At 40.2% G+C, this 26,176-nt stretch overlaps 1 protein-coding gene across 1 annotated transcript; it reads left to right on the top strand.

The window, feature by feature from the left end:
• Positions 1 to 4: 4 nt before the first annotated feature.
• Positions 5 to 25,965, top strand: ALKBH1 (alkB homolog 1, histone H2A dioxygenase). Its single transcript, XM_038545433.1, has 6 exons — positions 5 to 224; positions 3,092 to 3,200; positions 6,704 to 6,866; positions 19,527 to 19,617; positions 22,939 to 23,132; positions 24,763 to 25,965. Exons 1-6 carry the CDS (start codon positions 42 to 44, stop codon positions 25,190 to 25,192), a joined length of 1,170 nt encoding a protein of 389 aa, XP_038401361.1. The 5' UTR covers positions 5 to 41; the 3' UTR covers positions 25,193 to 25,965.
• Positions 25,966 to 26,176: the final 211 nt, after the last annotated feature.

Below are 26,176 nucleotides of genomic sequence, written 5' to 3'. Positions count from 1 at the left end.
CACGCAATCTGCTTCCGGGTCAGAAGAAGCCGGACGACGACATGGGGAAGATGGCGGCGGCCGTGGGCTCTGTAGCGACGCTTGCGGCGGAGCCAGGGGAGGACGCTTTTCGGAAGCTTTTCCGCTTCTACCGGCAGAGCCGCCCCGGGACAGCAGACCTGGGAGCAGTCATTGACTTCTCGGCGGCCCACACAGCCCGGGGCACGGGGCCTGGTGCCCGCAAGGTACGGACAGAGGAGAGGACCGCGCCCCGGGTCAGCTGACCTCTCCCGGCTTCTTGGAGGACCTTTAGGGCCCTGCTCACCTCTTTTCTCTTCCAGACTGTTAGTAATTCCCGCTCTCCGTGGGCGCGGAGTTTAATCGTCCACGAAGTGTCTCACTTTGGCGTGAAGAGCTGCGTTGCCGGCATCTCCACTCGGCCATTCCTGGCTGCGGCCTCAAAGAATGCTTGGGAATTGGTGTTCGTGCCTAACATTAAGTGTGCATTTGCATCTCTACTTTGATGTGTGTGAAAATCCATAAACCGTATTCGTAGATGTTAGGATAGCACTCAGCAGCTTGGAAAAAAAAAAAAAAAAAAAAAGAACTACCCGAGTTATCCCAGAATTGAGAGGGATCAATGTTAATTAAACCGTTGTCCATAAAACTAGTTCCTGTCGTCTCCGGGCCTTTTAGAAAGAGGGCGTTGAAAGATTGAGGTAATCTCTGCACTTTTGAAAATAAAGGGCACACGAATCCAAGCGCTGCCCATTATTTCTACCTTTCCCCCATAGAAAGTAAGAAAAGAAACATAAAGGATGACAGAGGGCACAGGGGAAATTTCAACTATACAATAATGCATAATTTCTTTACAACCGCTGTAACACTAGGAATCCCTGATCCCTTAATTTGCCCTTGATGTTGTCCACAGATGGCTGGTTGAAGGGTTCTTTCTAAGCTTAGTAACAGCTCGGAACAAAATTGGAGCTACAGCAATACCATGTTTGTCAAGAACTCCGCTTTCTAGGAGCTTCATTTGTTAGCAGAAATGGTCTTAGAGTTGTCAAAATCACTGACAGAAAGTTTGCACTCTAAGAATAATATACACGGACAGACCTTCAGACCCTCATTCAGTTCCTTTAGCCTATGTTTTGCTGCAGTGCTTAAATACTTACAGAATGAGGGTGCCTTGGTTAAGCATCTGCCTGGATTTCAGCTCAGATCATGATCTCAGTGTCACCAGGTCGATTCCCCTCCACACTCAGTGCAGAGCCTGCTTAAGATTCTCTCCTGCCCACCTTGCTGTGCTGACACTCACTCTCTCAAAAAAAAAAAAAAAAAAAAACATACTTTTTAGAATGTAAGCAAGCCTCTGAGAAAAGGATATTGTGTCTAGCACAGTATCAAACAGCACTCAATAAATGTCCTATCCATTGAGTATATAAAACTTAGTGCTTCTCCCTCTGCCTATGTCTCTGCCTCTCTCTCCGTGTCTCTGATGATAAATAAAATCTTAAAAAAAAAAAAAAAATGGGTAACTAGTTCCCCAGCTCAAAATGGATTGAAAGTAGCAAATTGGAGAAGTTGCTATGAGAGCAAGTGATGAGCAGGGAAGAAAATCATGGCTAACAGGCAAGGGAGGAAGGAGAACCTTTTTTGAAACACAGAGGTTTGTTTCAGCTTGGCATGGAGGTCTACAAACTTCAGATAGGAGGGTGTTGCTCAATTACAGTGGACTATTAAGTATAGTCTATTTAAGAAATCGTTACAAAATGTTTGAAATAAAAACATCTTAACCAGTACCTGGCTCAGAGTTCCAGATAACATTTTATTACAGAGACTGGTAATACACCAGCCACTACTTGGTATTTTTTTCTGTAAATCTCTACTCTTGGTGAAGTTAATAGGATAAGTGATCATGTCATTTTGGAAGAGAGCATTTGATGTATTCTAAGACAAGACAGACTCTTCAGAGTTTTTTTAAGATTTTATTGCTTCATTTGACAGAGCACAAGCAGAGGGAGCTGCAGGCAGAGTAAAAAAGAGAAGCAGACTGTCAAGCAAGTAGGGAGCCTGATATGGGGCCAATTATAGGACCCCAGGATCATGACCTGAGCTGAAGGCAGACACTCAACCGACTGAACCACCCAGGCTCCCCTCTAAGTTTATTATTAATGGAAGAATAAAGAATACTTGTTTTATGAATGTCCTCTGTCTTCAGTGACTAAATATTGGATCCCTTAACCAATTTAATGAGCCATCAGTAAGATGCTCTTATATGCAAAGAAAACTTGAGCTCCTGAAAAGCTTAATTTCTAAGTAACTAACAAAGGCAAAAGCTCTGAGTTTAAATTTGAAGTTTCATCTAATCTAAAAGAGAATAAATATTCTGCTTTTAGCAAACAAACTTTCTAGTGTTACTGAAACAGTTATTCTGTCTGGTTGGAGCACTCTCTTCCAGTCTCTTAACCTCCCCTGCCTGTTGTTCCTCATGAGTTTGTTTAAATAGCAACTGTGTACTAGTGCCTTGGAAGCATTATGTTGGGCCACATTGAGGTGAATAGAATTCTGACAGGACATTTCAGTACACTTTTCACAATTTAGAGTCTTTTTTTTTTTTTTTTTTTTTAAGATTTTATTCATGAGAGACACAGAGAGAGAGGCAGAGACACAGGCAAAGGGAAAAGCAGGCTCCATGCAGGGAGCCCGACATGGGACTCGATCCCGGTCTCCAGGATCACGCCCTGGGCTGAAGGCGATGCTAAACCGCTGAGCCACCCGGGCTGCCCACAATTTAATCTTACAAGAAATCCACAAAGCTGTGGTGTCATCCAAAAAGGTAATCTGGAAGGCCAAAATCATCCTGCTTCTCATTACTGCTTAATTTTAAATCACTTTCTAGTATTTGTTAGTACATAGATGAGAAAACTGAGGCTCTAAGAAGTGACTTCTGTAAGTCTTACATCAACCAAGTGGTAGAACTGAGTTTAGGAGCCCAGACTTAGGACTCCTAATTTTGCCTTATACCAGAAATATCTTCAGAAATTTGGAGTTCTCAGAGCTGACCTGCAAAATAGCTTTAGCCCTCTGATTTCTCTTTCCTTCCTGTCAGGTGGTCAAATCTCAGCTGAGTGTGTCTTCTGTCAGTGACCAGGATGCACATAGAGCAGGACTTCAGCCAGTCAGCAAGTGGCAAGCCTATGGACTCCAAGGCTATCCTGGTGAGTGCAACTGACCTCAGAAAACAAAATCATTTAATCATTTGTCTAATTTTAGGGGAGGAGTTATAGTACATGAAAACTAAACACAAATATTTTACTCCCAAACTCCTTTTAAATTCTCCCTCATCAAAGATTTACATCTATTTAACACTCCCAAAAGTTAGGATAGGGGTCAGTAGTGCCTCCCTTACAGTACAGAAAGTGACACACCAGATACAAATAAAAAATTAGGACATTGATTCTGAGCTCCCTGCCACAACTCCAAACACCTACTCTGGCAGAAGAACTACATTGAATAATCGAATAATTCATAATAGTTGCTCTAGTCACAAAATATCTGTGTTCTCGTGTGGGGAAAAAACACACAACAACTTAAAAATTGTTGATATTAAGACTGAGCTTTTGAAAAGAACATTAGAGTTAATAGGATCATAAGTCCTAATAGGCTAAATAATCTAGCATTTTGAACTTCAGTAATATTGGGTAGCTCACTTTACAGATATAGAAATTAAGAACATAATGAAAAATGGATAATGTTTTTAATTTTTTTTTTTGAGTAACCTCTACTTACAACCCTAAGGTTGAGAGTCACATCATACTGACTAAGCCAGACAAGTGCCCTTATTATTTTTTTTTTTTAACTGTGGGGCCATTGTAGATTAATTATTATGAGCTATTTAGAAAGTACAGAAATACCTTATTTGGCCATATAATCTTTTATCTGTCATCCTTTTTCTTGGAGAGAACATAAAGTTAACATTGTACTTGTGATTTCAAATATGGATTAAAAGCAAGAAGAATTCCTAAAAAGAAATAATTAATTTTCAGGGCACCTGGGTGGCTTAGTGGTTGAGCGTCCTGGGATCAAGTCCCACATCAGGCTCCCCACAAGGAGTCTGCTTCTCCCTCTGCCTCTCTGTCTCTCATGAGTAAATAAATAAAATCTTAAAAAAAAATACTAATTTTCATTATGCCACGGGCCAGGTCTGTGTCATACTCTTAGTACGTTAGGACTACTGATGTATTTGTTAATAATATAGGACAGCATAATGGCTTCAATACTTACCTAAAAGCTGTCATGCACTTTAGTTCTTCATGAAAGAAGAGTCACAGCATGGCTCCCTGTGAGTTTGGATGAATGAGTGTGCATCACCAGTAGTCTTTTATGTACTTTCTGTTCTTGAAGGCTGCCCTTGACCTTTCAGGCCTATCTTCTATTTTCAAGACTGTGTTTCTCTGTTCCTATGCCCTCTTCCCTTAACACGTTGTTCAGACTACAGAGTTTTCAACCCCACTTTGGTTTTCTATTGTCCAATATTAATTTTGAGGTTTTCTAGGATTTCACACAACTCACATTTTGTGAGTTCGTACCTCATTTTGTCCTTAGGGACTTCATTCTATCTTCCCTAACATTGTAAGCTGCATTTAATAAAAGTGCAATGTCCAGAACATGGAAAATGACAGTCTCCCCTTATTCAGACTTGATCCGAAGGATGGTGTTTCCTTCTGGATTCTGCTTATTGTGAAAGAACCTAAGTAACCACAACCTATCCTTATAAGAATGAGCAGGTCAGGGTCTGAAAGAAGAGTAAAACCTGAGAGGGAACCTGACAGCACTCAACATTTGAAAGGTTGTCATACACACAAAGGGATGGGAGCATTGCATACTAGTGGTTAAGGTTCTAACACCCAAGCTACCTGGGTTCAAGTCATCATTCTACCATCCACTGTGTGACCTTGGGCAAATTTCTTAATATCTCTTGGTCTCAGTTTCCTGATGCATAAAATGTGAAAAAGATGCTCACTTTGTAAGGTTTTTATGAAGATTAAATGTGAGTACATTAAAGTACTTGGGTCTGCCTAGCACACAGTAAATGATTGATAAATGTTAGTTGGAAAGCTAGAGGTATTTTTTAAAGACCAAGAAACTAATTTGGGGGTTGCTCTATGTGTCCCAATCTAATAAGATCAATGCATGAAAATTTAAAGGCAAATTTTAATTCAATAAAAAGAAGGCCAGCAGTTGTCTAGAGTAGATTGCTTTAAGAGGTATTCATTCATCTGTCTGTCACTGGGTCAGTGGTATCCAGTATTTGAGGGAATGTTATAATCTTTATTTTGTGAAATAATGCTGTTAGGTGGGTAAGTTGCTGGGGATTTTTTCATGTCTTTTTTTTCCCCTCTCAAAATATTGACAGTCTTGTCACACTCTTAAATTATTTGGAGAATTTTGCTAGTCATGAAATGCAAAAGTGGCAAAAACACTCAGAAACAAATGTTCTCATTCCTGTCCTCCGATTTTAGAGGAAGAGGAGCACCTTCTGTTCAAAGCCAGTCCCTTCACCTTGTTGATCCCACCTTCTTTAATCTCTTCCAGTTTTCAAGACCTTGCTCTGCTCCTTTCCCATCTTTTTTTCCTCTCTGCTAGTTCTTTCCTCATAATCTGTAATCATGCTTAGACTTTTCCAAACCCCCCAAAAAACATGAATCTACTCTTAAATTCTTTATTCTTCCATGACTGCTCCTCAAACTTGATTCCTTTCATACCCAGTCTTCTGCAAGGTGTTATCTGCATAAATCACTGCCGTCCTGGACAGCCCAGGTGGCTCAGCAGTTTAGCGCCACCTTCAGTCCAGGGCATGATCCCGGAGACCCGGGATCGAGTCCCACCTCAGGCTCCCTGCATTGGGCCTGCTTCTCCCTCTGCCTATGTCTCTATCTGTGTCTCTATGAATAAATAAATAAAATCTTAAAAAAAAAATCACTGCTGTCCTTTCTCCAAGGGGCTTCACTAGGGACAGTTTTTCATCTCTAATTCTTAAGAAAGTACATAGTGTGTGTTTGTTGAATGTTTGATGAATGGATCCTTACCACACAAAGGATTCTGGGTAAATATTGTTATTCCTTTTCTACACGGGAGAAAAATGGCGTTAGATTACGTACAAGATCACAAAAGACCTTTTCAGCACACATGCTGTAGGTATTTGCATCATGCCATACTGAGCAGATGTACTTCACACTATTTCTCTTCCCTGTTCTGTCATTCAGATTTCAACAGGATGCAGAAGTCACACCAATTATTTTAACTGAGAGAATTTAATATAAGTATTGTTAGACAGATATTAGAAAACAAAAAAGGCCAAGGGGGAATACTAAGATATCACAAAGGTAGTAATAGCAGGAAGCAGCTACTATCTTTGTAAATGATAAATACCTAGTACAAATTTGAGGGTGACTTGGCATTATCAATTCTAAAGTTTGCTTTGGAGTAACAGTTAATAATTGTGGAGTATTTATTTTTCCTGAGAATTTGTTTTTCTCTCTCCTTCCTCTGAAATTGGAGAATAGAAGCATATGCTTATAAATGTGGAAGCCATAAAGCATGAGCAAAAGGGGATGGGGAATAAGTAATAAAGTAGTAGGTATAAGGATGTCAACGAAAATAAATTATCTCAACTGACAGAGAATTTCCTTCTCTCCTTTTTTTCCCCATCTTTGGATAGGATTTATTTTCATCCCAAACCCCTTCCTCCCAGGTTACCAGTGGCACTGGGTGAAGCAGTGCCTTAAATTATATTCCCAGAAACCTAATGTATGTAATCTGGACAAGCATATGAGCCAAGAAGAGACCCAGGACTTGTGGGAACAGAGCAAAGAGCTCCTCAGGTAAGTGTTCATATTCAGCTTAGGTCACTGCACATCTTTAGAGGAACTACCCCAGAACAATGCAGTGAAATTAACTGACCTATTTTTCCTTGTTTCCATGCAAATACAGCACAATTATATTCTTTCCCCTGGGAACATTTGGACAAATGCTTGACAGTTACATTAAATTGAGATCCATTTTAAAGATTTCCTTATCATAGCTTGAATCTCAGATTCATCCTCATTAATCATCAGCTGGTCCATTTTCATTCAGCTTCAGCCCTTTTTCTAGTTAAAGTGAGTTCCAGCCAGGTAACCTGGCTGGCTCAGGTGGTAAAGCATGTAACTTGATGTTGGGGTTGAGAGTTCAAGCCCCACATTGTGTGTGGAGATTATTTAAACAGTAAAATCTGGGGCACCTTGGTGGCTCAGTCAGCTAGGCGCCTGCCTTTGGCTCAAACCATGATCTTGGGTCCTGTGATCTAGCCCCGTTTCAGGCTCTCTGCGCAGTGCAAGAGAGCCCCTCCACCTGGCTTGTGCTCTCACTCGCTCTCAAATAAAGAAATAAAATATTTTTTTAAAAAATAAAGTGAGTTTCTTTGAAGACTTAATATTCTAGAAAAAATTAACACTAAAAGCTCTTTATTTCTGCTTTCCTAGATGAAGTTAGGAATTAGTTAGTTAGTAGCAGTTAGTAGAAACTGCTACTAAGAATTTTATGGTAGGTCAGTTGTTCCTCATGAAAACTAATCTGTGCACCTTAATGTTGAATCAACCTTTATTCATTGACAAATACAAATATGTAAATAAATAAATATGTGTATGTGTGTGTATGGTGTTTTTTAAGTTTTTTAAGTCAGGTGCCCCATCATTCCACAAGTATTTATTGAAGGTTAGTTGTGTCCCAGGCATGATGCTATAAGCACTGGAAGTACAAAGATTCACAGGACACAGTCCTTGTATTCAGAAGTGCATAGTCTGTGGCAGGAATTCAATGTCAACAGGAATAATTATTATAATAGAGCTTAGAAAGTGTTAGGATAGGTGTTCAGAAAAATGCTCTGGAGGCCGGAGGGAGAAATAATTCCTCTAGGCAGAAAGAGATGTCAAAAGAAGAAAAAATTATTTTTTAATTGTATCTATTTCCTCTTTTTCCTCCTTCCATTTGAACTGGGTCTTCAGAAGCAATTAGGAGTTTTCCTGTCAAAAGCAAGAAAGCTGTTTGGGGTAGAGAAAGCAGACTGAGCAAAGAGGTAATATTCAAGGCAGAGTAAATTGGTCTGTGAAATAGCATAGGATATGGGAGTTCGTGTGTTTGTTCAACAAATACCTATTGAGTGTCCACTATGCATCAGATACTGTGCTTGAGTGTTAGAGATTCAAAGACAGATAAGACACAGGTCCTGCTTTCAAGGAATTTGTAAGTTAGTTGAGGGCAGAGACATAATTAAATAGTTTGGCAGGTACAGAGATAGAATTTATACGATATTATGGGAACAGTCATTCAGGTGGCTAGATTAGAGGTATTTTATAGAACATGTTTCCTGAAAGTGATGGATAGAATTGGTAAGAGATGAAGCAGAAAAGTTAGATTAAGGCCAGAGGATAAAGGGTTTAGTGACCTAAAGCACTAGGTCCAGAGTCCAATCGCCTGGGTTCACATCTCAGGTCTGCCAATTACTAGATGTATAAATTTTAGCAAGTTTCTTAACCTTTCTATGCCTCATAGTACTCCTTCCCTCGCTGAATAGTATGAGGATTAAACAAGGTAGTATGTGAGACATCTTTAGAACAGCCTATTAAAACCACTGTGCTGGCTTTGTGTATTTTATTTGAACTCAGGATCTCTAATAGTTCACTCTTCCTAAACTGTGTCTATACTAATTCCATAGGGGAAATAGAAGATTTCCTTTAGTTGAAACAGGCAAAGAAACCTAAAACTCATTGGTTTTCCTTTCAAGACTTCTTGGTCTGCAGGTTATGGGAAAGGCAAAGGAGCAGTGGGAAACACCCTCTGTAAGCTTTCAGTGATGTCTTCTTTAGAACTGAAAGTAAAGGAAGGTTATGGTTGATTGAAATTAGAAATATTAGAGTTTGCTGTTAAACCAGCCTGTATTTTCAAGTAATTGATTTTTTTCCTTCTGACAAATGACTGCATAAATCTGAATTGTCATTTTCTAAGATAGTTCAGATGAACCTCTTTAATAAATCATTCTCTAAACAGTGGTGAGGGGTTTTTGTTTTGTTTTATCTAGCAAATCAGCAAAAATAAAAATACGGTGGTCTTCTGTTGTCAAGGATTGGAAGAAAGTGATAGGCTCAGACATTGCTGATGGCATCAAAAATCGATTAGGACTTTATTTTTCCTCTTTCATTATATGATATATATTTGGATTTCCTCATTTGGGAACAAAGGGATTGGACTTGATAAGCCATTTCAGGTGGTTGGATCATGGTCAGAATCAACCTGGACGATACATGCTAGCTCTCCCCACTTTCCCAGAGCAAGTCAGAAAGAAAGAGGGTCTATCACTGAAGAAGATTAGTTTCCCTAGAGATTCTTATTATTGACTGTAACATCTGTATTGAGAGCCGTTGAACCAGAAGACCTCTAAGGATCCTTTCCATTTTAACTTTCTATGGTCAGAGGAGAAACTTTTTTTTTCCCCCAGAGGAGAAACTTTTAAGTAGGAAATGAAGAAAGACTTGAACTTAGAGGAAAAAATAGATCTGTTGACAAAATTAGGGCTATTTCATTCAGAGTTTATTGTGAGTGATAGTGTAGCTAGAGATTCTTGCACAAGACTATAGTAGCTAGGTATATGCATCTTTATTGCGGCATTGTTCATAATGGAAAAAATGAGAAACAATTTAAGTGTCAGCAAGAGATCAGGTAAACCAAGTATAACATACCACAGCAGTAGAATATAGCCACTGTGCAGCCATTCAAAGATCTTAAATCCAACTCTTTAGCAAATATAGTAGGGCTACCGTCATAATAAGTAAAATCGATTTTCAGCATCTCTGTCACAGCCACCTTAGACTAAGCCACCACCATTTACTGCATAGCCTCCTAGCCTGTCTCCCTGTGTTTGTTCTAATGCCTCTTCAGTCTGTTTTCTTCTTTTTAAGATTTTACTTATTTATTTGAGGGAGAGAGAATGTGCATGCATATGCGCATGAGTGGGGGGAGGGGGTAAGGCAGAGAGAAAAGCAGACTCCCCACTGGATGGGTAGCCTGCTACAAGGCTTGATCCTAGGACTCCAAGATCATGACCTGAGCAAAAAGTCAAAGCCACCCAGGCGCCTCTCTTCAGTCTGTTTTCTAATTAAGTGTAGGAATCAAAGCACCTCTCTTACAGTTTCTCATCTGTAGTACTGCAGTTCAGTTCTGATGCAGTCATTCAAAGTCGATAATCACAAGTTGAGAGCATGCCCTCCAACCAAGTCACTGTCACTTTTGACACCAGCCACAAGTTTGGGAGATCCCTAGCTACCCACAGTTCTGACCAACTGACTACAAACTGACTACAAATTATGCGTTCCATAACCATGACCCTCTCAAGTTCACAACTCACAGAATTCAGGAAAGCATTTGTACTTATGATTACAGTTTTATTATAAAGGATACAGGGGGGCAGCCCCCGTGGCTCAGAGGTTTAGTGCCACCTTCAGCCAGGGGCGTGATCCTGGAGACCTGGGATTGAGTCCTACATCGGGCTCCCTGCCTGGAGCCTACTTCTCCCTCTGCCTGTGTCTCTGCCTCTTTCTCTCTCTCTGTGTCTCTCATCAATCAATAAATAAAATCTTAAAAATAAATAAATAAGGGATACAGGGATGCCTTGGTGGCTCAGTGATTGAGCATCTGCCTACGTCTTCAGTTCAGGGCGTGATCCTCAAGTCCCAGGATCGAGTCCCACATCAGGCTTCCTGCATGGAACCCGCTTCTCCCTCTGCCTATTTCTCTGCCTCTCTCTTTCTGTGTCTCTCATGAATAAATAAAATATTTTTTTAAAAAAAGATACAAATCAGGACCATTCAACAAGGAAACATGTAGGACAATGTCTGGGAGGGTCCTGAATGCAGAATTTCCATGGAATCAGGATGTGTCATTTTCCCATGAATCTCTCCCAAACTTAGTATTTGGTTTTTTTGGAAGGTTTCACTATTTAGGCATGATTGAATTATTAGCTACATGATTTTACTCAATATCTAGCCCCCAAACCAGCCCCTGAGGTTCATCTAACATCACTTGACTGAAAGCCTCAATCCCTCTAATTAACATGGTTGGTCTTTCTAGCTTGACAAGCTCACATCCTGAATTATCTCCTTAACTGTGGTCCTAGGGCCCACTGTGAAACAAAGATACTCCAATTCCTCCTGGAAATTTTAGGATTTAAAAGCTTTCTCCCCCCTGGGTGTTCTACTATATGTTGGCAAATCAAATTCCAATAAAAAGATATACTAAATAAATAAAAGCTCTCTCCCAAGAACCAGGGACAAAGGCCAGTGAAAATTCATTAATGCAACTCCATCACCTTAGAATAAATCAAAAGTTTTTACCATAGCCTATAAGACCTTGGTGAACCAGCCCCCAGCCATCTCTCCAATCTTACCTACTGCCATTCCTTTTCATTTATTCTGCTCCAGCTTTTGTAGCCTCCACCTGTTCCTTTAAACACATCAAACATGCTCACATTATTGTACAAACTGTTCCTTCTACTTGGAAAGCTCTTCGTTTAGATAACCAATGACTTAGACCACCTGGGTGGCTTGGTCAGTTGGCCGTATGCCTTTGGCCCAGGTCATGATCTCAGGGTCCTGGGATCAAGTCCCATGGTGGGTTCTTTGCTCAGCAGGGAGCCCGTTTCTCGCTCTCTCTGTGCCTGCTGTTCCTCCAGCTTATACTCTCTGTCAAATAAAATCTTAAAAAACAAACAAACAAAAAAAAAAACTAACCAATGATTTGCTTCCTTCAAGTCTTTTGGGTGTTGTCATCTTATAAGAGACGATTCCCTTATCATTAAATTAAAAATAGTCTGCCATTTTCATTTACTCTTTATCGCCTTGCCCTCTGTTTTTAGTCTTCAGTGCTTGGTAATTACCAAATAAATATTGTGGAATTAATTAGTGGGTTCTTTCTTATACCTTTTGAATTTTGTGAATATATTATCTATTCAAAAATAACTTTTTAAAGAATAAGACAAGGGGACATATTAATTCAAATAAAGCAACTTTGCTTTCTCTAACCCATGACTTAGCTTGTGAAATACTTTACATTCATTTTTGTATGTGTGAACGCTTTTCCCATTAATATCCTCAGTGTGGACACAGAATTAGTCCCTTCCCTTTTCCACTCCTTTAAGACTCTTTCTGATGCTGTTATAAGCACTTGTTATAGTGTATCCAGTCATGGTGCCCTTCTCCCTCCCATTGCCTGTCATGCCCCTCCTCTGCCTCAGACCTTGAAGTGTTTGTAACCTTGATGCCTACCACAGTTCTTTGTATATACTAGAAAGCGCTTTTTAAATATTATTTTAAATTAATAGCCCCTTGCTGAATTTGAGAAGGATCAATTAAAGACTATATAGTACCTTTCCATCTTATTTTCATTAATTGATTAAATAATATACTTTTGTATTTTAGGAAATATCTGATGGTAAGAGAGATAGGAAGATTAAAGTCCCTGCCTTTGAGGAAGGGACTGTTAAAGGAAGAATTTGGGTACTTACCTACGGAATTTAGAATTTACGCCGAAGCCTGTAGGCAAATAGAAGTTGCAAGGCGTACTATAGGGGCACAGTGGAGGGAGAGCCTGAAACTAGGAAAAAGATTTCCCTGAAGAAGTAAGGTTAAACTGTGTGTGAAAAAGCAAGTCGGAAAAATCTGCCGTACAGAGAGTAGAATAGGAGAGAAGAGGGCATTTTAGTAGAGAAAACTGTATGGCCAAAATTGAAAGATGGAGGGTAGGGCACCCTATGGGAAAAGATAGGAGGTGAGACTAGAAAGGTGAGAACCAGAAAATGTAAGGGGGGGTTGCATGCCTTACGGCAAGTATGGGCTTTATCCTATAAACAGTGGGAATTCATCAGATTAATAACAGATTTTTCACTTTAGAAAGGTAATTTTTCTGGCAGTGAGGAAAATGGACTGAAAATACAGTCATTGCAAAAACACAATAAAAAATTTAGCTTGGGGCACCAAGGTGGCTCAGTGGTTGAGCATCTGTCTTTGGCTCAGGTCGTGATCCTGGGATCTCTGTATCTCATGAATAAATTTAAATTTTTTTTAATTTAAAAAGAATTTAGCTTAAAAGCCATACAAAAAATGATAAAGGCCTGGAAAAGACATTGTCAGCAAGGCTTGGTGACCAAGAGATCATAAAAAAGAGACAAGTTAAGGATTATCCACAAATTTATTGCTAGCACTTCTAGGGTAAAAATGGGGTTTTATCCCAGTTTTATTGACGTAATTGACATAAAACATTATATTAGTTCGAAGTGTACAACAATTTGATATGTGTATATTGCAAAACAGTTATTGTGGTGAGTTAACAACAGTTACCTCACATAGTTAGAAATTTTTTTCTCATGATGAGAACTTTTAAAATCTACTCTCTTAGGAAATAACACAATACAGTATTGTTAACTGTAGTCACCATGCTGTACATTAAATCCTCAGAACTTACTTATAAGTAACTGGAAGTTTGTACATTTTGACCACATTGTCACCTCACCCATACCCACCCACGCTTACCTTTGGCAGTTTCCAGTCTTTTCTGTTTCTACAAGTTTAGATTTTTTAGATACCACATGTAAGTATGATCATATAGTATTTGTCTTTGCCTGTTTGACATTTCACTTAGCACAGTGCCCTCAAGGTTCATGTCACAAAGGTAGGATTTCCGTTTTTATGGCTAGATAATACTTGTATTATGTGTTGTGTATCACATTTTCTTTATCCCATTCATCTATCAATGGACACTCAGGTGTTTCTTTGTTTTGGCTGTTGTAAATAACACTGTAATTATTTATGTAAAACTGTGAAGGTTCCTCAAAAAAATGTTAAAAATAAATAAATAAATAAAATTTTTTCGAAGATTAAAAAAATTAGGGATCCCTGGGTGGTGCAGCGGTTTAGCGCCTGCCCTTTGGCCCAGGGCGCGATCCTGGAGACCCAGGATCAAATCCCACATCAGGCTCCCAGTGCATGGAGCCTGCTTCTCCCTCTGCCTGTGTCTCTGCCTGTGTGTGTGTGTGTGTGTGTGTGTGTGTGTGTGTGTGTGTGTGTGAGACTATCATAAATAAATAAAAATTTTTTAAAAAGATTATAAAATTTAAAAATAGGATTACCAGAAGATTAATAACTCCACTTCTGGGTATATATCCAAAAGAAACAAAATCACTGTCTCAAAAAGATATCTGCATCTCCATGTTCATTTTAACATTATATATATTAAGATTTTTAATGGAAATAGGATTAGAGGAGAAGGAGCAGAGATAATCCTTAGTGTAGTTTAAGGATTCAAGTTTTTGAAATACCTGTGGAGTATGCAGATGGAGATGTCCAGTATACCTTTGGAAATAGGGAACTGAGTTGGGAATGAAGTCAGAGGGAGATATGGGAGTTACACATAAAGACCATAGTAAAGTGGGGTGTGCAGCTGGCTCAGTCAGTAGAGCAACTCTTGATCTTGGGATTGTGAGTTCAATTCCCATATTGAGTGTAGAGATTACTTAAGTAAATAAAAATTGTTTTAAATGATTGAAAAAAATATTTGGGACACCTGGGTGGCTCAGCGGTTGAGCGTCTGCCTTTGGCTCAGGGGGTGATCCCAGGGTCCCACATTGGGCCTGCTTCTGCCTCTGCCTATGTCGCTGCCTCTCTATCTCTGTGTCTCTTATAAATAAATAATAAATTCTTTAAATAAAGAAGAAGAAAGGGGGATCCCTGGGTGGCTCAGCAGTTTAGCGCCTACCTTCAGCCCAGGGCATGATCCTGGAGACCCGGGATCAAGTCCCGCATCAGGCCCCCTGCATGGAGCCTGCTTCTCCCTCTGTCTGTGTCTCTGCCCCCGCCCCCCTCTGTGTGTGTCTCTCTCACGAATAAATAAAATATTTTTTTAAAAAATAAAAATATTTGTAATAGGATTTTTAAGGCTTTTTATCATAAACAACCTGAGATCTTTTCTGCCTGAGTACTTTTGCTTTCAGTAATTCACTACTGTTCCTTGAAACAAGGAAGGAAAGGAAATACCAGCGCTTAGTTATGAGACAGGAAAGGAAATACCAGCGCTTAGTTATGAGACAAACTACCCACTACACAAAGAGTGGACAAGCAGGACAGTTCATTTCCACCCAGCTAGGATGCAGGTGAAAGAAGCATTATGGGATGTGATTGTGGAGAGAAATACCAGCACTTAGAGAAAGCGCTTATCCATGACAGAAAGTGAGCAAACTGCTATCCAGGGGAGAAGGTGGCCAGCTTGCCCATCCGTCCTCCTGCTGGTGCCTAGAGCTACAACAAGGGCAGGGAGCTTAGTGTTTTTCTCTTTGTAGTAAGAACCAAGAATCAAGGTCATACTTGCTTGAAAACATTCTTTTGGATAATTGGATAAAGATTCAAAGTTAGATGCCAGCATATCCTGCGCATTCCTTAGACTGGATTTGGCAGCTCTGTTGGCACTGAGCCTTCTTGGCCACCTTTTGGACAGGTCGGGTTTAAAAAGAGAACAGCGTACTCTCTGTATTAATCCATCAGTATTTCCTGCTTGAAGGTCATCTGGGAGTGTGTTAAACTTGGTTTTGGCCTTAAACAATTCACAGTGTTCGAGAGTGAATTTTTTGGAGTCTTTGTTACCCAAAGGTCACAGGGACCAGAATGGTCCCCAAGTAGTGCTAAGACAGGAAATGGCTAGTGTTGGCCTGCCCTGCTCATATCTTGAAGGCAAGTTTTATAATGTTACTTTCCTACCAGAAATTCAATACAATGACAAAAATTGAAATTGTGTTCTCAAATAGGAAGTGACAGGTGGAACCTTATATCTACATGGGTCTGACACATTACACAAAATGTGTATTTGTGTGTAGAATCATCCTCAAAATGGTGCACCCAGTGATCACAACTTTTCTTTTACTATACAATTTTTTTTAAGATTTTTATTTATTCATCAGAGACACAGAGAAAGAGGTAGAGACACAGGCAGAGGGAGAAGTAGGTTCCATGCAGGGAGCCCAATGCGGGACTCCATCCTGGATCCCGACCTGGGCTGAAGGCAGCGCTAAACCGCTGAGCCAGCCAGGCTGCCCTATTCAAGTCTTTTAAGCTTTTTTTTCCTTTTTGTTAGATGGCCTGGGCTTAATGTTTTTACACCCTTGCACCAGTCCCCCTCAGTAATACAAGGCAAAGCCCAGAGCCTTCCTTATAGTGATACAATTAAGGCAGAAAACAGATCTTTTTTTGGTTTCCTAAGAACAAAATTTTAAATATATGTTACAGGACGATTCTACTCATGCTTGGTGATTACTATGATTTTGACAATTTTCTTATAATTCCATAAACCTGTGTTAATTATAATAGTGTATGCCCTGTTCTTAAGGAATTTTAGACTGACTCTTGATGTAAAAGCAGTTTGGTGATGCCATATCGAATGTCTAAATACCATCACCTTCTGAATTATTTTTATTTTTTTAGAGGGGGAGTTGGGAGAAGGGGCAGAGGGAGAGAGAGAGAATCCCAAGCAGGCTCTCTGCTCAGCACAGAGCCCAATGCAGTGCTCGATCTTACAACCCTGAGATCATGACATGAACCAAAATCAAGAGTCAGATGCTTAGCCGACTGAGCCACCCAGGTGCCCCCTGAATTATTTTTAGAGCTGCATTGTTATATTTGTTTAGATCAATCTAGTTTTGATATAATAATTGTATGAGTTCTTCATCAAGAATAAAATGATATTTTTATCAATCTAGAAATATGGAAAGTATTTTTTTTTTATTTTAGCTAGAATAGTGTTTCTCAACTGTCCCTGGTTCAGCAGCATCCCCATCTCTTGAGAACTTACTAGAAATGCAGATTCTTAGGCTCCATCCTAGACCTGCTGAATCAGAATTTATAGGTCTGGGTCTAGCCCTGTTAGTTTTAACTAGGTGATTCTCCTGAACATTAATATTTGGAAACTAAGTTGGGTACATACTATTAGCCACAGTATTCACAGGAGTCTAGTAATGAGAGATCATCCTTATTTTTCCATCTCATAGCTACTAAAATAGATTATGTTCTCCAGAGGGGATCATCAGGGAATTCTTTTATTTGTATCTTTAGCCAAAGAAACATTGGTAGAAGTCAGGTTGTGTTAGTAACTATGCATTCCTTTTTTTCCCCCCATTTTTAGTTCCTACACATAGAAGATGTAAATAATGAATGATGGTTTTACATGGTAGCTGTTCACATCAGCTAGCTGTACTCACTGGCCACACATATATAGTTTCCCCTAAATTGCTAATCATGTCTTGTGCCAGGTGTCCCCCAAGACCACACCCAAGGTTGGTGATTGACCAGGAGGGTTCAGCACATAGTTGTCCTCGTAGATAAGATTTATTCCAGTTCAAAGAATCCAAAATTAGTGAAGGGAAAAGATGCATTGAGCAAAGTCCTGGAAAAACCGGGCTCAATCTTCCGGGGTTTTCTCCCCATGAAGTCACACAAAGTATGCTTAATTCTACCAATAACAAGTTGTGACAACACGTGTGAAAGATTGTTTATGAAGCTCAGTGCCCAGTCACATAGTCTCTGTGTGACACATTCCAAATTCAGACTCTCGGAAGGAAAGCAGCTGTGTAACATAAACCATATTGTTTTGCACAGAAAGTTTAGGCACAGTGAGCAGCAGTTCTGGGAATGACATGAACCTCCCCAAATTCCAAGTTCCAGATGCCTGCCAACAACCAACCTTGTAAGCAAGCCTTTCAAAGGATAGCATTCAGATCTGCTCTGCCTCTTTTCAGCACTGCTCTCCTTAGTAAACCAGTGTTGATACCATTCCTTTTAGCAACTGGCCTTGATGTGTGTCTGTGTCATGATGTCCTAAGAATGTAAACTCTGTGAGGACAGATAGGATCTATTATGTAAACGCTGTCAAACATCAGGACGAGTGCCACTTACAGTATGAACCTCTAATTAAAGTCCTTTGCTTCTGCTCATGTGGTATGCTTGTATTGCCCACTGAGGCCTTAACTGATTAGACAGCTAACTTTGAGCTCTCCTTTTTCTTAATTCCAGTGGCCCTCAAAATCTCGTGCTATTCAGTTCAGTACAGATTTCATATTGCCTTGAACTTTCCCTTCATTTTTTCTTATACTTATCTGTCATCTCTTGTCAAAATATGAACTCCTAAAGCAGACTAATCTTTTCTTTTTTTAAACAGCAGTGGTCCTTGGACCAAAAAAAAATTTGATCGATTAATGATGCAAATTACATAGCATTAGACTTAGCATTCTTGTATTTTTAGATATTTAAAGGTAAATCAAAGAAGCTTCTTTCTCTTTAGAAAAAGAGTAGTTAATCCCATAGATTTGATCAGATAAGATGTAATTACAGAAAGGGCACCTCTCTGTTTTACAGAAACCTCCTGTATTTGAACAAGGAGATGTCAGAAACCAAATTAATTACAGAGGTCCTTAATTGTTAGCTAAGCCTCAGTTCTCTAAGCTATGTCATACAGGGTTGAAGAAGTCATGTTAAACCAGTTATTTTTGATTGTATACAATGTATATTTTGCCAAAATTTTTCCCCAACCTGTAATTCTGGGAAACCACCAGCATTATAAACATAGTGATTGCTATGATTAATCATACCCTACCTACTCCTAGCAAACCAAATGGAACATGTTCTATTAGCCAAATTTAAATTACCCATGGTGCCCTTGGTCCCATTTCCAATGGATAGGTAAAGATATTTCTGTTTTCCTTTTTTTATCATTATTGCCATGCTGGAGACTTGCCATTTAAAATTGATCCCATTCAGCAAAGGATTTAGAATCAAGGTCTAAAAATTAGAAATGCTAACATGGGAGGAGGTGCCTGGGTGGCTCAGTCAGTTGAGCATCTGACTCTTGATTTTGGCTTAGGTCATGATCTCAGGGTCCTGAGGTCAAGCCCTGCATCCACCTCCCTGTTCAGTAGAGTCTGCTTGGGTTCTTTCCCTTTGCACCCCCCCTGCCACCACACACATAAACGCACGTGCACCCATGCACATTCTCTCTCTCTCTTTCTCTCTCTAATGAATACATCTATATAAATCTTTCTTTTTTTAAAAGATTTTATTTATTTGACAGGGAGAGCACATAGGCAGGGAGAGCGGGAGAGGGAGAGGGAGAAGCAGGCCCTCTACCAAGCAGGGAGCCCAAAGCAGGGCTCGATTCCAGGACCCTGGGATCATGACCTGAGCTGAAGGCAGACGCTTAACTGACTGAGCCACCCAGGCACCCCAATCTATAAATCTTTTTTAAAAATGCAAACCTGTTTTTTAGTGTTTTTATATTTTGATCAGTTCCTTTGTTCTCACTTCCTCTGTCAAGATCTTGACTAATAATAACTTATACCAAAGAATACCAAATTCCATCATGCAAAGGGCAATTGCTGTCATTGAGGTGAATAAATCTTCTTTTGCCCCCAATCTTCACAGGTATAAAGAAGTGAATAAACGGAGACCCAGAAGTTTACTAGAGAAGTTGCGCTGGGTGACCCTAGGCTACCATTATAACTGGGATAGTAAGGTATGCAGATTTCCTTGTGAATTCCATTGTCTTTTGCTTTTACACTCCTTGGGCTCAGGAGATTGATGTCTTCCTGGCCAAGCTTTTAAAGTATCAGATTATCAATTTGTGAGAGGATCTTTCATTTATCTCTTAAAATCCTCTTGATAACAATGTCTCAAGAGGAATGAATAGTTTCTCTGAAGAGAAAATTTCTTCTCATATGCCCTTAGGTCATAATATTTCATCAGAAGTCATTGGTGCTTTCTCTAAATATGTTTCAGGGATAGATGTTTCTTTATTTTTTTTTTAAATATGTATATTTCTTTTCTTTTTTTATATATTTATGATAGGGACACAGTGAAAGAGAGAGAGGGGCACAGACACAGGCAGAGGGAGAAGCAGGCTCCATGCACCAGGAGCCCGACGTGGGATTCAATCCTGGATCTCCAGGATCGCGCCCTGGGCCAAAGGCAGGTGCTAAACCACTGCGCCACCCAGGGATCCCTAAATGTTTCTTTATTGCATTCAAGAGCAATTCTCGATTAAAACTTTTATTTCTGGGATCCCTGGGTGGCACAGCGGTTTGGCGCTTGCCTTTGGCCCGGGGCCTGATCCTGGAGACCCAGGATCGAGTCCCACATCAGGCTCCCTGCATGGAGCCTGCTTCTCCCTCTGCCTGTGTCTCTGCCTCTCTCTCTCTCTCTCTCTCTCTGTGACTATCATAAATAAATAAAAATTTAAAAATAAATTAATTAATTAATAAAAACTTTTATTTCTGTTATTGTTTAATGTTTGCTGAGCTTTTATTTTCTATGTAATATCTGTTTGGAGTAAAATAATGTCCATCAACTCATAAAAGATACCTTTGCCAACTATATAAGGTCTGAGCAAGACACAGATGGGAAAGAATGTCCTACAGTTAACAAAGTTCTGTTTTGTTTTTTTTTGAGGTAGCTGCTGCTTTGCTGACCTCTGTGCTTCTGAAAGTGCCTCCTTTATCACAGGCAGCCTAGTGCCTCTTGTCTCCATGAGATGTTTGCCACCAAGGAAGGACTAATTCTGAAAATAAATTGAATAAACCAATTAGTAGAGATCATCTTCCTACTAACTCGTTACTTTCTAAAAGTTCCATAGTGGGGATCCCTGGGTGGCTCAGCGGTTTGGCGCCTGCCTTTGGCCTAGGGAGTGATCTTGGAGTCCCGGGATCGAGTCCCATATCGGGCTCCCTGCATGGAGCCTGCTTCTCCCTCTGCCTGTGTCTCTGCCTCTCTCTGTCTCTCATGAATAAATTTTTAAAATCTTTTTAAAAATATAAAATAAATGATTTAGAATATAATAGATTTAAAAAGTAAATGAATAAATAAAAATTCCATAGTTTCAGTCAACCCAGCTTATTAACAAATATATTAACTACTTAAAATAATGATGAATGTCGCACAAAAATGTTCATGGTATAATTCTCACTTTCAGTAATGCAGATTCAATGGAAGACTGGATACCTGTGTTTGGGGAAATAGCCAGGTGATTCTCTCTGGGTTAGCTGGCCCCAGTGTGAATCTGCCTTCCAGGGGATAGTGCATTCCTCATAAAGGAGGGTGCAAACGTCAGACACTTAATGTCCACATCGTGATTACAGCAGTGCCCGGTTGTTCTGAGCAGTTAAATGCATTAACACAATACATGTTAGTTTATTGTTTTTTGTTTTGTTTTGTTTTAGTTTATTGTTTTTTTAGAATGTTATATTTATTGTCAATACTGTAATTCCTCAACGACTTAAAGTTACTCTCATTTACTAAGAAAAATGTGGAGTGAAAAATTATCAGAAACCCTGAATGAGTAATCAGAGAAAAGGGGAAGAGAAGTAGGGAGATTCGTGCGTAGACTGTCTGGACAGGGTTGAAAACCCACAGAGGTAACCTAGTTCTGGAATAGCAGCTCTGAGTAGTTCATCTTTTGGAGGACTGCCTTGAAGTTCTCTAGCTGTATCCTTAGTGTTGGGAAATTAAATAGGAACTCTTCTTATGGGCAGTTCGGGAAAAGAAGGAAAAAATAAAACAAATTTCATCTGTGAGGAGGCTTGGCCATCCATCAGACTTTTCACAAAAGTCTTCCTTAACCTTAAGTGAAAGCTTGCTTCTGCCAAAGTGAAGACATGATCTCCAGGGCTATGGTTCTGGTGCTACAGTTGGAGTACCTCAGGGCACTAGTGGAGATGTGAGACAGGAGACAGGAGTGGGTTTGCTAATAGGTCTGAAGTTGTAGGGCTGAGGGAACCATGAGAGCAGTAGCAGGACAGAGGAGGGGCATCAGGCTGCCAGGCTAGGCTCACCCGAGCCAGAGCAGGCTGCACCCTCGTGTACATAGGAGACCGCCACCTTGTCCTTCTCCTTGGTTGCTGGATTTGGTAGAGAGAATGAGTGTTCTGCCCTTTGATTTGTTTTGTTTTACTTAAGAGAAAAAGGATATTTGTGATTTCTACATGTTAAAAATAGACATTTCCAGAAGGTAAATGCTGAAAATTACTTCCATTTTAACATCCTGCCTTGACTGTAGTCTAAGTTTCCATTTAGATGTTTTGAGCATGTCATCTCATCAGACTGACCAATAAAATGGGCAGCAAGCCATGTTATGGGCTGAGGGCCCAAAATCAAACTGGCTATCATATTTGAATTACTTTCTTTATTTTTCTTAAATAAGTTTTGTATTTTAGAATAGTTTTAGATTTGCAGAAAAGTTGAAAAGATAGTACAGAGTTCCCATAGACCCCACACCCAGTTCTCCCTCTTATTAACATTTTACATTCTTTTGGTTCCTTTGTCTCAATTAGTGAACCATGTTAATGCATTATTTCAATAGTAATAGTGAAGTCCATATTTCATTCATGGTTTCTTAGCTTTCCTTCAGTTTTCTTAGTTTTTAACTGATATCCTTTTTCTGTTCCAGGATACCACTTTACAGTTAGTCATCAAATACCTCTTGGCAGTGACAGTGTTGCGTTGCTTTTTTATCCTATGAGAATGATCCTATTTAGGATGAAAGTACACCAAAGAGAGACTTAGTAATTGCTTCATGACTCCAGGCAGAGAGAATTTGTCTGATTTATCACTGCATAGCATAGTGCCTATCATGTAATAGGTGCTCAGTATTTTGAACATCTCATTATTAGATTACTGGATGCCTCAAAAACAGATGGATAAATTATGTTATGTTATTGTCTTACATGTAAGTTAAATTTTAAAGATAGATAAAAAATATTAAAGTTAGATAATTTAATGCCACAGTTTCCTGTTTTCCTGAGATCATTGTTTATTTTTCTTATTTTCCCTACTTTTATCAAAGAAATACTCAGCCGATCATTATACACCTTTCCCTTCTGACCTGGCTTTCCTCTCAGAGCAAGTAGCTGCAGCCTGTGGATTTCAGGGTTTCCGAGCTGAAGCAGGTATCCTGAATTACTACCGATTGGACTCTACACTGGGAATCCACGTAGACAGATCTGAACTAGATCACTCCAAACCCCTGCTGTCTTTCAGGTAAGCTGGTTTGAGATTACTTTCTATTACTTCATACCTTTTTCTAAACCATTTCTAGCTAAGATAAATAAAAACAGAGACTTTAAGAAATGGTTGGACTCTATAGTCTTTACTTCTGGGTGTCTTAGCAATGATATCATAAGTAAAATTAGCCTTGTCCTGAAGAGTAGTAACCAAATTACAGTTAATATTTCTGTTTGGGCAGCCCGGGTGGCTCAGCGGTTTAGCACCGCCTTCGGCCCGGGGCGTGATCCTGTAGACCCGGGATCGAGTCCCACGTCGGGCTCCCTGCATGGAGCCTGCTTCTCCCTCTGCCTGTGTCTCTACCTCTCTCTCTCGCTGTGTGTCTCTAATAAATAAATAAAATCTTAAAAAAATAATAATAATAATATTTGTTTAAAATGCATGGAATCTGCCTTTTGTGTGTGTGTGTGTGTGTGTGTGTGTGTTTTTAAGATTTTTATTTATTTATTCACGAGAGACACAGAGAGAGAGGCAAAGACACAGGCAGAGGGAGAAGCAGGTTGCATGCAGGGAGCCTGACGCAGGACTCGATCCCGAATCTCTAGGATCATGCTCTGGGCCGAAGGCAGATGTGTAACCACTGAGCCACCCAGGTATCCGTGCCTTTTGTATTGAGAGGTATCGTCAGTGTCTGTGGAATAGGCAAGTGGAAGGCTGTAAGGTGAAGTGAAGCAACCTTTTTTGGAATAGGGAAGAGTAAAGCAGAGAAGCCTGAGTAATGTACTCTCCTTGTCTCCCTAAACATAAGTTTAAATTGGGCAAAGTGCTGTGCTTGTATCACACAAAGAAAGTGCCTGAACAGTCTTTTATTAATTGCCTTATCTTTAAAGTGAGCAGGCATGGTATAGGAAAGGACTCAAATAATTCATTGGAAGGCTTAAATCTTAAAGATTCATCTTACAAAACTTATATGGGTAATAGTAAAACTAAATTTTTAATCTGCTTATTTAACTGCTTCAGGGGGATCCCTGGGTGGCGCAGTGGTTTGGCGCCTGCCTTTGGCCCAGGACGCGATCCTGGAGACCCGGGATCGAATCCCACATCGGGCTCCCGGTGCATGGAGCCTGCTTCTCCCTCTGCCTATGTCTCTACCCCTCTCTCTCTCTCTCTCTCTCTCTCTCTCTGTGACTATCATAAATAAATAAAAATTTTAAAAAAAATTTTTTTAACTGCTTCAGATTTTATTTTGTAGCAGTCCTGTGGTCTTTGAGCAGTTTGAGCAGCAGATCATGGGTTGTTCACTTATAGACACGAGCCAGAAGAGAAGGGTCTGAGCACAGTTTTAAAAAGAGGATGCCTGGGTGGCTCAGTGGCTTGGCGCCTGCCTTTGGCCCAGGGCGCGATCCTGGAGTCCCGGGATCGAGTCCCACATCGGGCTCCCTGCATGGAGCCTGCTTCTCCCTCCTCCTGTGTCTCTGCCTCTCTCTTTCTCTCTCTATATCTATCATGAATAAATAAATAAGTAAATCTTTTTAAAAAAAAAAAGGATGTGAGAGCAGTAAGTGCCAAGCTGAAATGAGAAAAGAAGGCAGTTGGCAGTAACTTTCCAAGCCATGGTTAGTAAAGGAACTGACTCTTGTGTATTGTTGTACTTATTTTATTTTAGCTTTGGACAGTCTGCCATCTTCCTCCTGGGCGGCCTCAAAAGAGACGAAGCTCCCACAGCCATGTTTATGCACAGTGGTGACATCATGGTAATGTCAGGTTTCAGTCGCCTGTTGAACCATGCAGTCCCAAGAGTCCTTCCAAGTCCTCAGGGGGAAAGCCTGCCATGCTGCCTGGAGACGCCTCTGCCGGCCGTTCTCCCCAGAGACTCCGTGGTACAACCCTGCTCTGAGGAGGACTGGCAAGTGTGCACCCGCTACTTGAAAACTGCTCGTGTTAACATGACTGTCCGACAGGTACTGGCCGCAGACCAGGACTTCCCTTCAGAACCCGTGGAGGAGAATCAAAGAGACCTCACCCTGGAAGGATTCTGCCACCTGGACGATGACAGTAGCCAAGTAAAACGAATGAAGCTCGACCCTGACAGCTGAGACTTGGAGAGCTGGTTCCTTTACTCAGGCAGGTCTTACGGTGAACGACCACGCTTTCTTATATTGCCATAGACTTTAGCACCAAGACAAGCCAAAAACAGACAGGGAGCAACTCATCACTGATCACAGTGTTGCCTTGGAACGCATCCTGAAGAGTAAAGCAGTTGGCCACTTTGCTCAGAGACATGTTTGACATGGTCCAGTCCGGTTTGATGTTGCCACTAATGTATGGGATAAGTCCAAGGAGTTCTGACCTTCCAGAACAGTCTTCCCAACCTCTGCTCTTACCTGTGAGGGAAATAGAAGTGAGTTTCCATGTTATTGGAGCCTTAAATACCTCAGATTTTATAAGTGGGAAACTTGACACCCCTCCAACTACCCCATCTAGTGATTTGTGGTAAAATCGTGGTTCCAAGAACCAGCCATTAATCTCACCCTCATTCTTCCAGCCATCATCAAAGTCTGATCTTCTGTCTTCTCTGGCCTTCACAGAAGAATCCTATATATATTAAGACAACGGAACTAAAAACCTCATCTCCTAAGAAAGAAATTAATCACAGCTATCTCTCTTGCCTAAAAGATAAAATATATATAAGCCCAAGGAAAGAGGGGCAGTAGTTTCTTCAGATTTCTTTTAGGTCTAAACTCTTCCTGTTGGCTTTTTAATGCAATTTTAATTGTTGGATGAAAAAAGCCCCAAGGGTGTTCAGTAACTGTTTTCTCCATGAATAAACTTTCTCTATCTTAAATTAAAGATCTGTATCAATCTTTGAGGGTTAGCAAATCTGGGATTAGTTTTTACTTGCTGCGTTGTTGCTGCTGTTGAAGCCCTCCAGCTGCTTCTGCCCTGCATCATCCTGCTCTGCCCTAAGTATTCTCTGTGACTGTCTCACAGAAGAGAAAATTCTTTGATATTCCAGTCACTGCTGTCTTTTGTGATCGTGGACAGCTTGGAAACTGCATGAAGTACCAAGTTTTAATCTT

Source organism: Canis lupus, chromosome 8 (genome assembly GCF_011100685.1).
Source record: "Canis lupus familiaris isolate Mischka breed German Shepherd chromosome 8, alternate assembly UU_Cfam_GSD_1.0, whole genome shotgun sequence".
Lineage (NCBI taxonomy): Eukaryota > Metazoa > Chordata > Mammalia > Carnivora > Canidae > Canis > Canis lupus.
The sequence above is the reverse complement of the archived record's forward strand: the minus strand, read 5'-3'. Positions and strand labels throughout refer to the sequence as shown.